Genomic DNA, 13,842 nt, shown 5'->3' with positions numbered 1-13,842 from the left:
TTTAAAAGGCAAAGCAATTTCATCATAGAATACAGTATATGTTATTTAATGCTAGATTATGATAGACATAACCAAAATAAAGAGAAGTATATGAAATTATCTCTGACAGCAAAATAATCAGTATAAGCAAGTACCAAATATATGTAGTTCTGACAGAAAAAATATTAATTGTTTAATGTGTAAAAAAAAAAAAAAAGGAAAAAGGTTATTCTCAAATGATAAAACTAGATTAAGATTAATTTAATTTAATAAATTTAAAACAAATACTCAGACTTTTAATGTATGTTTTCCAGCTGAATGCCAAAAGAGACAGTAATACTTAAGCAAGAATGATTTATGAAAAAGGCAATCATCTCTTTGACTCTGAAACAAAAACACCTTCAAAAATGAAAACATCTGAGAACAATAAAGTTTTCATGAGACAAGTTTGTCTGAAAATTAAAAAAAAAAAACTTTTTATCGAAAGCCTGAGATCAAACACCACCGGAGAACATACCATTTCAGGCTTTTCCCAGGCTTTTCCTAGTGCCAAAAGTAGAAGTGTGGATGGTAGTTAGGTGTTAACTCATGTGTCAAAGTTTGTACTTGTCTTCTATTCTACGCCTGGATCATTTCACAGATCGAGGCTGCTATTGGTAGAGGCGTTAAGCGGAGGCGGAGGGAAAACTCAGTTTTTTTACTATCACTACTGTACACTTATCTATCCCTAAACTTTTAATTTTAACTTTTTCTTCTTTGCTTGTCTCAATTTTCATCACAATCTTTGCTTTCTGGCTTCGCTTCGCCATCTAGCAGCGGCGTCTCAAGCTCGTACCTCAATTTTTTGCTCGCGAAACAAAGCAAAAAATCGACCGAGTGACGACTCGTACCTCGTAAAACTCGTACATTAATGCACTCTTAGGTTAAGGTACCACTGTATTATTCTTTAAATTGCTGTTGCTTGTAATGATAATCAATAATTATTATAAATTGGAACCATACCAGAGTATTCCCCTATCTGAAAGAGTTTCGAACAAGAATCAATTAAGAAGAAGAACCATAAAAAATAGGAAAAACTTTTTTAAATAATCCCTGATTTTTGTGATGTCTAATACTGATGTCTAATAGATCTCCCTAGTAACATGAGATTTAAATCAAGCCAGGCTTTTAATCCGCAACCCTTCCTTTCCTCACTGGGAGTGATCCGCTCATTTCATTCCCCCAATCACTGGCATCTCAGTCTGTGCTCTGGGGGTATTGGGTTTCTGTGTGTCATGATGGTCAGGGATGCATGTTTATTTATGTAGGGATCAGCTACAGAAGCATCCTAGGTTTCTCAGCCCTTTCTGGCCCCTCACTGCAGTGCATGGTGGGTATTAGGCTCAGGCTTTTGTCTACTGCTGGTTTACATTCTTTGCACTAAATTTTCCCCCTGTCTCTCTCTCTCTCTCTCTCTCTCTCACTCTCTCTCTCTCTCCCTGTCTCTTCTTTAGCTTCTTTTACTCGCTTTCTCCTGCTGTCCAATGATACCAAGTGGTGGATTACAGCAGAAGAAACAACAAGAATCATGTCATAGTCCACTTACTTTCTGAACTGTTCTAAACATGTTTATTTAAACACACAATCCCAGATCCCCATAACACCCCCCACAACACCCATCACACACAACCTGTTGGCAGTCGATACGCCTGGCTGCTCTAGCTGTACTCATAAATGTCACATCAGGACTCATTCACACATCATCTGTGACTGAAAGGTACTTGCTATGATTTTCAAATGTGCAGCCAATACAGAATCTCACTGAGGCATTTTTATAAGATATTCATGCATTAAGGCCTTCTGTCTAAGCCTGGGTCTATAATTTTTTTTTTGGCAGGAGGTCAGGCTATTCAAATGGCAAATGGATTGTGGCAATCCAGTTTGTGATGCATTTGCGTACAGTATGTATTAGGGAACGTTTATTTCATGAACATTCTAAAACTAGAATTGACAAGGCATATATATTTTCATGTGTTTGTATTGAATAAGTTTTTTTATTATTATTATTTGTACTGTGGAGATTTTGTTTGGCGAAGATTACTGCAGCTGTAATCTTTCCAAGGCTGTGGAAATGAAGCACAGAGGACAAGGGTACACCACTATAACTTGGTTTTTCAGCATCTGACCCATGTATTCATCATAGTTTTGCTTTCAGTGGGGGACAAGCGATGAACATGTGGCTTTGAAAGAGTAGCATTAGAGACTAAATCAATAGTATTGTCATAAGGTCTGTAATGATGAAGAGCACATACTTTGACCTTAGTGAACACTTCCTGAAACCCATAACTGACAGGGTATGTTAACTGACACCTCAATGTTAGGGCTTTCCAGGGATATGGAGGAAATCGTTACAACAGAATATAAAATATCTTGCATTAAGGGGACTAGGCAGTATCTTGGCAGTGAAGGAACCAGACTATGATTTCTTTGTCAGAGCAAGAGATTCTTGGATTGTGTTTTGGGGGTTTTAGAAGATTATGTAAAACAAGGGAGGTTCTAACAATGTAAAGGTGCTTGTGCTTCAATGTGTTTGAGAACCGTTTGAAGCATAATTACTCCCTAGACAACTGGTTGGCCCTTTAATACTTTAAAGTGAATTTTAATAATTGCACAGGAATCTTTAGATGTTGGAATTTATGAATATACTGTCAAGTCAGAACATGGTTTTAGTCAGACTTGCAGGTCAGTTGATGCATTAATGATCCACAGTCCGTAAGTAATAAAAGTATCATAATCATTAAATGGTATAAATATGTCTGTGAAACACATGCTCCAATTGGCACTTTGTGTGCAAGTTCATTTGCTTTAATTTGCTGTTTTAAATGCTCAGAATAGACATCTTAATAGACATCTTAATAAATATTAATTGGGATTATCATGAATAATTCTGTCAAGTCTTCATTCTTAACATACTGAAAAATACTTTTATACTAGTAAGTCTTAGTCTGCAATTCTTTTGACTCCACTGATTTTAGAAAGCACAATTTTGTCCTAATAAATATGAATTCTTCATCCCTCTTTTCTGAATACCTATGCAGACAAAAGAAAAGTCTATAACCTTGAACACTCAGAAGTGAATAACAGTCTCTTTTTAATGTCTACCTTTGTCAAATGTACAGCATTCCTGTTTTATCTTCTGTTATCCTGACATTCTGGTATCAATACTGTAAATCCAACTATCCTCCTCCCTGCACTTTACTACTTAATTATTTAACCAAGATCTAAGTCTAAGTCAAAGTTAATCTTCTATACATATCTTTAAAAAAATTACTCATCTTTCAGTAATTCTTGATTATTTAATTAGTATAAACCTTAAAACACTACCAAATCCTTTCTTCTGCTCAAATATAGAACTTTCTATTTCTTCTTTTGCAAGCATTAAAAAAAAATATTCACATTCATATTTATTCATATGTCGATGCTTAAAATACCTCAATCCCTATTTATATTCCAAACATGCAGCAGTCAACTCACACAGTAAACCCTAATTATTCATGTCAAATGGTCCGCAAGTCCATTCAGTGAATAAGTTTCATAATTTCCTGTGTCCATAAATTTTTACTTAGATCGATGATTATATGGTCACTAGGGAATAGAGTGCATAGTCAGCATATTAGAGGAAAAAGGAAGATAACCTTGAAGAAAAGACAAGAGAATGACGTGAGAAAGAAAGGAAAGAAGAAAAAAAAATAGATCATAAAAAAGGAGAGAGGTGAAGGTTTACTGTAGGCACTCTCTGCACCAGAATGTTGGAGAAAAGAATGAGCTAATGAAGGGAAACCTCCTGAGGTGTTTGATTACATTTTTTACTCCATCAGACGTTTGGAAGGACTTAAGAAATCTAAGAAAATAAAGAAAATAAAAATATGTGACGGCACTCTGTCTGTGACCCGTCTCACTGGCTGTGTTCTATGGAAATCCGCTCTACGCCCAGAGGCCTCCAGAGACTTGTTTCCGTTGTCCAAAAGCACAAGTTGCTATTAAAATTCCTTCATAAGGGTGTAATTAGAGCCCTGTGTTAAACCCTGAAGAAAACACCGTAAAATACTATACTTACTAATCAAATGTGACCTTAGTTTAAGGCATTATGATTTTTGTCTCTTGCTAATTTTTGTCATCTATTGTAAAGTTATACACACGTTAAACTCTTCAGGTACTTGATTTCCTTTCAGTCCCTAAATTCATAATAATTTTTAAGTCTTAGTTTGTATGTTTGGGGTTAATATTAGGATTCAACGTGAAGTTAGTGACCTTTCATATATCTTCCATTTGTATGTAATTGAAAAAAAGAAAAAAATCCAACCACATCACCTGTTCTTGTTTAAATTTGTGTGAGATTCTGAACCTTGGATGGCACTGAGAATACTTGGGTAAGCATTTATTAACACATTCTTGAAGCCAAAATTTAGCTAACTGGTGCAAGCTTTCGAGTGAAAACATTCATTATGCAATAAAAACTAAAAGCATTAAAAATGGCAAACTTTTAAAACAACATAAGAGTAGATGGAGAGATACCAATATCTGACTAATAGAATCTGAACCTTACAAAGTATGTATGTTATTAAGGATGTAAGATATATTAATAAAAATAAATAAATAAATAAAAGACATACATTATAGCCATATCATTCTCAAGTAAACGTGATTCTGCAACAAGCAATACACATCAATTTTGATTTTGTACTCACCTTGCACAGAATCAATCACAGATGTGCTGAATCACCGCTGCCAGCTGTGGCATGAAAATCTGAATACTTATAGTGATACATGACAGATGTAGATGTGTTAAGCTAGCCATTAGGTTGGGTGTAGAATGGCGGAAAAAATAAACCACTTCAACTTTTGAGATTCTTGTACAATTCACAGAACTGCGGCTTGAATGATAACACCTGGTTTCATATATAGCTGCATTCTATACATTTGTTCTGTATGCCTACACAAACACTTTGCACACTGTGCAGGTATGCAGACAAATGTGTGAAACTCTATCACCACCACAGCCAGCATGCTGAATGAAGCAACTAGTACTATCAAGTGCCACTTGCAGATCTAAACTCTGTCCTTTATACCGACAGTCTTTCACACACAGAGAGAATCCCAGTGGTAAGTGTGTATGTTAGAAAGTTGTAAGCATTGAGACTCATCCAAGTTTCCCACCACCACCACCACCACCACCACCGTCCCGATACACACACACACACACACACACACACACACACACACACACACACACACACACACACACACACACACACACACACACACACACACACACTTGCTAGGGCACAATGCCATCTCAAGGCTGCACACCAGGGGGTAGACAATGCCAACCGCAAGCCTTTAGGGAAAGCACGGCAGAGAAATACAACACCATTACACCATTTTAAATCCTCTAATATCTCCCACGTGCACTTCTACAGACACACACACACCCACACACACAAACATACTCACAAACACACCACTTAACCCTTTATGCGCTTTAGAAAGAAGTATAAAGAGATGAAGTGGAATCATTAGTCAATAGAACTTAAAATAGGATCAATAATGAGCAATAAAAGCTGATGATTGCTGATCATAGTAACTGTGATTATGATGATGATAATGATGATGCTAATACTAATAATCTTTTTTTGTGGGAGTTAGAACCCTTTCAAAAACACATATAAAAGCTAGAAATCTTAAAATCTTCCAGTGTGACAGGGACAGTTTGCTGAATCGTCAAAAACTACGATTGACAAGCAATAAACATGGATCATTGTGTTGATTGGTTGCATATTTTGTTGTCTACATGATTAGATTTTTTTCTCTTTCTGAAAGAGCCTTGCTTGCCATGTAGAATTAAGTTCTTTTCTGAGAAGATTTTTTTTACACCAGCCAGAGTAAAGAGCTGCTATGGATATTGCAAAATGTAACTTAAAATTCATTAAATACGTTTGGAACATTTAAATTAGTTGGAAATCTTTGTTGGACAGAGGATCTTAAATCCATGGAGGAACTTTGCCAATGCTGAATGAGTGCCTGCAGTATTCAAATTATTTTTAGACATGTTAACCTCACATATGCCAATTTTTATGAATCACTGACATTGTCTTTTTTTCTTTTCATTTATTTTATTTTCTCATCTTTTTTTCCTCTATCCTTTCTCTCACACCATTGAGTATGTGGCCGAGGTCCAATCCCCAAACCAGACATAAAGCAAGTCTTAAACCTTTCAGCACCATAACCTCTTCATAACCCATATATGATGTCTAAACACCAGCATGTTTAGTTTAAAATTTTGTAGGGAATAATAGAATCTATGGACAGAATGAACTTATTTTGGGGCTGTTCATGTGCCAAGGCAAGCCATAGAATTCTCAAACCATTTAGCAGCATCATGAGGAGAAGCTCTGCTCTTATTCTTCCCATGCATGTAAATGTGCACAGGAGGCTTCACTAACATTAGCTCATAGGTACCAGAAAAAATGTGTCATGGTTACGCCATCATTTATGGATTTAGAGGAGCTCTGGACTTGATTTTCTGAATGAGCTCAAATTCATTTGCAATTGCCTAGACTACTTTCACAAAGAACAGACGGGGCTCAAATACATTGTGTTCCAAAACTATGATACTGAGATAAAAGGGAGGGAGAGAGACAGTATGATTCAAAAAATAGCTGTGAGCTAAAAAACATTTCAATTTCCAGTCTTCATGTCATTATAACACATGGTACTTCTCTGACTCTCTTGTAGATAAAAAAAAAGGTAAAAGAGATGGAATTATAGACACATAAATTAAAAAGGATAAACAAACAAGCGACTACCATAATTGCAAATTATTGCTATGGACACAAAAAATCTGTTTGCCCTTAACATGAATGGTCACCTCCCAGCTGAAACATTCCAAATTGGCCAGTCATTTGAATGACCTCTAAAAAATTTGGGCAGGAGGAAAAAAAAAGTTTTATTAAATAATGTGCCCAATTTTTCAATTTGACTGTCTGGTTTTTAAATCTTTACTCTTGCTAACAGTTTAAACATTTAAAGACCTACCTCTTCCAGAAGTACTTACAATTTTAAAATGTAATACAACTTTAATAATAACAAAAAACATCATATTGTTCTAACTACATTACCTCCAAAAACAGTTTTAGACTGATTGTATTTATTTACATTTATCGCAGTTGGCAGATGCCCTTATCCGGAGCAACTTACATTTATCTCGTTGATACACCTGAGCAACTATGGGATGCAGGGCCTTGCTCGGGGGCCCAGGAGTGGCAGCTTTTTGTGGCTGGGAGTTTAACTCATGACCTTAAGATCGAAAATCCAATGCCTTAACTACTAAGCTACCTCCTCCTCTCTCATAGTCTTTAGTGACCTGATGAATAATAGTATATATTTATTGACAGAGACTTCACTGCACCCTTGTAAGGCCCTCTGGATAAATGTCATAAATGTAAGTAAATATAAACTTTGGTATCCTACAGTCATCTTAATGTGAAAACAGAATCTTAGACTTTTTAGATCCAGAATATTGCACAGGCAACTGTTGACTTCTGGTAAATAATTTCATAATTTAACTTATTAACATTTTCAATCATTTCAATCACAGGGCTATGATGCATACCATGTTTTTGACTATATAACCATTTTCTTTGAATATTTTCTTATATTTATAACACAAGAATTAAGTTTTTTTCTTAATATATCATCACTGGGAATGAAACACAACAATAGATACACTGTCCATCATGTTCTAAAATATGCGTTTTCAATGCTGTCTTACTCACAGTAGTGCTGATCCTGGCTTTATGTAGCTGTGCGTGACATATGGCATCATTGACGTGACCTCTGATACTGAGAAGAGCAAGTTCCATGCTGCGCTCTACAGCTACAGTATGCAGGAGGTCTTCTAGGATAGCCAGATAGTGCCTCCAAGGCATATCTAGCTCTGCCATGTTCGCCAAGCATCCACGCATGACATTGAGGCAGAACTCAGGACAAGGATGTATCAGTGTTAAGCCTTGACAATGTGGGCAGTACTGCATCTTCAGAAGTGCTCGGGCACACTCACTGGTCAAAGGTGCCACTTCTGTGACATTCATCAAATCCTCACCCATGGAAAATGCCATTTTTAATGCCCTGGCTGCCTGCATGGCATCTGACAATTCCTCCGCCATGACATCAACATGAGGGCCAAATGGATCCAAATCCTGGCGAGTAGCACGAAGGCATTCAGAGAGGTTGGCCTCCTCAACAATGCCCGGCTTGATAATGCTATTGTGGACTAGATGGAAGAGGTGGTCGTAAAATTGGTTAACTGCAGCATCCACGGAAATGTTGGAGGTGTCCTGGATGTATTTGGAAAGACTAGAAAAGAGGGCGCTGACATGGAGAGGGATTCCAGAAGATAAAGAGGTATAGGTGCTCTCAAAAAGGGACAGCAGATGAGCTTCGGAGAAAGTGAACAGTGACTGGTACATATCTGCAGAGAAAGAAAGAAGGAGAGAGGGAGAGAGAGAGAGGGAGAGAGAGAGAGAGAGAGAGAGAGAGAGAGAGAGAGAGAGAGAGAGAGAGAGAGAGAGAGAGAGAGAGAGAGAGAGAGACAGTTGGACATAAAAAATGTGAGAAATGTTAATTCCTGTCTGTTCATTGTTTAAAACTATAATTCAGTATGGAAAACCACTGACAGTTTCAGTGGCTGATAGTTTTATGATTTTTTAGCAGTGCAAATTTTTTAGGAAATTGTTAGGAAATTAGTACTTTTAGTACTTTTTTTGTAATTATTATGTCTCAAGGTAATGAGTCCTAGGATGTGAAGACAGAAAAGCTCAACTAAGATTTTTCTAAATCATGTGTGGAAGAGTCTGCCTGCCTGCCTGCCTGCCTGCCTGCCTGCCTGCCTGCCTGCCTGCCTGTCTGTCTGTCTGTCTGTCTGTCTGTCTGTCTGTCTGTCTGTCTGTCTGTCTGTCTGTCTGTCTGTCTATCTTTCCATCCATCCATCCATCCACATAAAAACCAAGTACAGGTGGTCCTTCAGGTGATAATTTTTTCTCTATTCCCTAATGTACTGTACACACACACGCACACAAACACGCGCGCACGCACAGATAAGCAAACATACATGCCCAAACTTGTTTTTTGTTCAGTGGCCAGTTGGTATGACCTGTCTACTCAGCTGTGCTGTAGTGTCCCATCCACCTCCTTTCACACACACACACACACACACACACACACACACACACACACACACACACACACACACACACACACAGTAGCGTTCTCTCCTGGGCTACTGATGTCAGATTAAAGGCATGTTAGCAGATGGAGAAACAGCAACAACTGCAGTGAAACTGAGACTGAACACCTCTGAGTCTAACATACAAACACACAGATATTACAAACACATGTATAGATACTCCAAACATGAATACAGTTTAAAGTTTATACAGAACATTAACACAAACATCATAACTATAATTTAGTGCTGTGCCAAAGGATGCAATTCTAGGAGAAGGTAATAAAATATAAAAAATACAAATACAAATAAAATAAAAGAATATGCCTTTGTCATATTGATACGTTTTCTTACAATGCTATGCAGTTCTCCAGGTAAATCCTTTGTACTGATCCAGTACAAATGCTGCAAACATAAACACGAGTACTATTTTAGCCCAATGGGGTCTTTACATATTCTTTATGTGCATTTACACATTGTAAACTTCATTTGTGCACATCTGTTCTTTAATAGGGACACCTGTACAGCCAGTCATGTGAAAGTAGTGCAATGCATATCATTCTACATAAAAGGGTTGACAGCTTTGCCTATTAAATGATTACTGATGCCAGAGAGGTTAATTTGACTTTTTAGAAACTGCTTATCTGCTGCTTTTCAATCATAAAAAAAAATAAAAAATGAAAAATAAAAAAATCCAGAGTTGAAACACATACACACAAAAAAAAAAAATCAAGCAAAAAGTAAAAAAGTGGCCAGTGTGGTTTAAGCTTACTGGAAGGCTACAGTAACTCAACTAACCACTCTTTTCAACCATGTTAAGCAGCAAAGCATCTCAAAACAAATAACATGCCAAAACATAAAGCGGATTGGGTAAAACAGTAGAAAGGTTCAACTGGGTTCCTCTCCTGTCTGCCAAAAACAGGAATTTGTGGCTACAGTGGACACTGGTTTACCAAAACTGGGCAGAGGAAGATTGCAGACATAATGTCTTGTTATTATGTCTTATTTAAGAGTTTTGACTACTTTTAAAATATTTACATTTTCCAGTGGGGCTAAAGAAGATGCCAAAGTGATCAGGTAAAGTACATCTTTCCCGTATGAAGCAAAACCAAGTCAGAAATGAAAGGAGACAACCCATAAAAGCTTGCAAAATGTGGGATTAAGCAGAAAAGTGAAAATAAATTTTAAAATTGAAGAAATAATATATTCATGATCGTTACCTCAAAGTTTACACACACACAAATGTGTCCTGGTGTGGTTCTTTATTTAGTTTATTCAGTCATTCTGAATTAAAATCTCAAATTTGTTAAAAAGAAAAAAGGCCAAAACTGTCATAAATTCCTATTATTCCACCCTACAGGTGGGGATTGAGCACCTAGTGCTACTACATAGTGCTGCCCTGAATGAATAGTTATCTGACAGAAGCCCTTAAATGTGTTGAATATAATGTGAAAAATATTTATAAATGTAATGGCCTCTACATTACTTCGATTTCCAGAAACCTTAAATCCTGTGTTGCTTGGCACAGAGGTGATGAGAGATTTATAGTGGAGACTACCAAGAAAAAACTAAATCGTAAATATGATTAAAGAAATATGGAAGAAAAAAAGACATAAAGGTTATTACCAGCTTCTGGGCTGCGTGTGTGTGACACGGTGAGACGTTTTGGAAGGAGGGAAACTAACCGCACATGAGGTAGAATGTGCCAGGCTAGAGTTTCCGAGGGCAAACTCGTGCCATGTGAGTGGGTGAGAAAGAGAGCAAGCGAGAGAGTTGGAAGGAAGAGAAGGGATGAAGAGAACACACAGACTATGTTACACAGGTGTACATGCCAAACTGCCTTTCCAGTAACATGTTTTAGATGTAGTTACTGACAGGGAGTAACATTCACTCTGTGTAAGTAAGCACACACACTTCGACTTTGACTAATTTCCTTTGCCCTTAACACCAAGCCTGTGTTTCATGATGTTCAGCAAAAACTCTCCAGACCCATAAGACACCAGTCTTTCCCTGTTGTTTTCGGAAGGAATTAGACTATAAGCGGGTGATAAATCACTGAAGGTTCTTGCTTGAACTATCGGGCCAGCCCTACCCCAGGGAAGTGAAATATATTTTCTTTAAATTGGTTAAAAGTCTGTCACTTGGCTTTACTGAACCTGATCCAGTAAATCAAAGACTATTAAAAGCAGATGAAGATGAGAACTTTTCCCCAAAATCACTTTTCCGCCAATTCTGCAAACTTTATGAACACATTCGTGTAACTAAGCAATTAAATAAGACTAGCCAGACCTATTTGCTGAAACATTTCTCTCCCATTAGCAACGGAGAAAACTGGTGGAGAAAATGTCACTTGCAGGCTTTTTTTTTTTAATCATATGGCTGACTGCTATAATGCAGTTTGCTACAAAGTGCCTGCATGTGAGCCTGCATGTGAAAGACCTTATAAAAATCTGGAGTGCCTCTGTATTGAAAAGAAAAAAAGAACTTATTTATCAACTTAGTTTACTTGATTTTACTTTCCTTTACATAAGTCTCTCTAATCTTTCCTTTCCCCAAGAGAAATGTTACTTCTTTATTTAGACCAATTGTTTAGGCCCAGGAGCATAGAGACAGATGATCCGCTGTGGCGACCCCTAACGGGAGCAGCCGAAAGAACAAGAACAAGAAGTAGTTTAGGCCCAGGAGCAGACTGTTTGTTAGAACCTGCTGATTTAATATAGTCAGTATTTAAAGGCATTTGGATGAGGCTTTATTTTTATACTGCTGCAGACAGAGCAGGCACCACTCCTATGTGAACACCGGCTAAGTATTCTGGCGAAAACCTCACTCTATGCAGAATGTGATAAGAATTTGTTGTGGCAGTTCATTCTTTTTTATTTGTACTAAAATGTTGAAACAGGGCAGACAGAGCATATAAATCTGAATACATTCAGCACAGACATGCTGAGGCTGTGTGATCACTGGCTTAGTGGAGATGACCATTTTCCAGTGCCAAGTTCCGTTTTACATTAAATCAGCAACAGTGCTGTGCACAAATAAGAGCCGAGCCTTTAAAGAGCCAGAATTTACTGCCTTGTAACGGGAGATTATGCAGTTTCTTAAAATGGCCCATAAAACACCTTTGCAAATTACTAATCTCAATAATGACCCAAGAGCATTTTTCAGATACCCACACTGCCATCATGGTTGCTTAGGCTCACAACTTAATTAAACTAATTAAACAGATGAGAAGGAACCAAGATTGCTAACATTGAGTTTATTTCTCTTAAAATCAATAAGCTCTAGAAACTAAAAAGGTTTCCTATAGATCCAGAAGTCTTTCATTCTCTCTGGAGGAGAAGAGGTGGAACCGATAATGCATTCTGCCAGCTCACATAATTTGGCTAATCACAATCCACTCCACTGTGGAAGAGCTGAATACATTGTTTCCAGATGCCAGTAAGAAATTCACATATGGAATTGAGACAAGAGTTGCTGCAGATTAGAGATATATTAAATATACTATATATAGTAAATATAATGAATGAAGAAAGTATTAAGACACCTTTGTTGTTTCACATTTTATGTTGCAGACTGATGCTTTCATTTACACATCAGTCTATACTTCACAATCATGTATCTATTTATTAAAAAATAAAATAAGAATACTGTAAATATCACACTTATAAATTTTCAGTCCCTTTGTTTTGACCACTGAGAAGCTTAGGTGCATTCCATTTCTCTGGATCATCTTTGAGATGCTTCTACTTTTTTTGTTCTGAGACCACCAATTGAAATATAATTGATTGGACATAATTTGCAGACATTGAAACTTCCGACAGAGCTCAGAGGATTGCCTCAAGGCACAAATCTGGGTAAGAAAAAAATCTGAAAAGGTTTGTAACAAGCAAGACACTTCCTAAAGCTGGCTTCTTCTTCTTTCGGCTTCTCCCATTAGGGGTCTCTACATCTGGCTCTTTCGAAGAAACTACCTGCATGTCATCCCTCACCACATCCATAAATCTCCTCCTTGGCCTTCCTCTTTTCCTCCTTCCTGGTGGCTCCATCCTCAGCATTCTTCTACTGATGTACCCCATGTCCCTCCTTTGTACATGTAGGACGTTTTGGAGACAAGGTGAGATAGGCGAGATTAAGATGGTTTGGACATGTGCTGTACCTTTAATAAACTCATTCTAATCCAGTCTATCCTCGTCACTCCCACGAAAACCTCAACATCTTCAGCTCTGCTACCTCCAGCTCCACCTCCTGTCTTTTGGTCAATGCCATTTTCTCCAAACCATAAATCACAGGTCTCACCACAGTCCTATAAACATTCCTTTCTTACTCTCACAGGTACCCTTCTCCACCCACCCCACCCTGCATGCACACTTTTCTTCACTTCTTTGAAACAAAAGCTGGTTACCTAACCAAAATGAGCATTTAAAGGAGAAGGCCTTGATAAGAGAAGTGACAAAGAAATCATGGATGGATGTTTGCAGTCAGAGATCATGCTAAAAGTACTGGCATTTCTACTGCTGGTATTTTTCCAGTATTGTCCAGAGACCTCATGGAAAGGGTTCAAATTTAATATACATATAGAGCATTAAATTGATATAGATACA

General features: G+C 37.4%; 1 protein-coding gene across 2 annotated transcripts in view; it reads right to left on the bottom strand.

Annotated features, from left to right (window-relative positions):
• Positions 1–13,842, bottom strand: part of gpc5c (glypican 5c) — an 83,875-nt gene that overhangs the window by 34,256 nt on the left and 35,777 nt on the right. For both annotated transcript variants that reach the window (XM_083525786.1, XM_083525787.1), the window contains exon 3: positions 7,794–8,488. In XM_083525786.1, the coding sequence (XP_083381912.1) occupies positions 7,794–8,488 (695 nt within the window). The remainder of the gene's footprint in view (positions 1–7,793; positions 8,489–13,842) is intronic.

The sequence above is a fragment of the Silurus aristotelis genome (assembly GCF_946808225.1).
Source record: "Silurus aristotelis genome assembly, chromosome: 22".
Classification (NCBI taxonomy): Eukaryota; Metazoa; Chordata; class Actinopteri; order Siluriformes; family Siluridae; genus Silurus; species Silurus aristotelis.
This window is presented reverse-complemented; position numbering and strand designations above follow the sequence as displayed.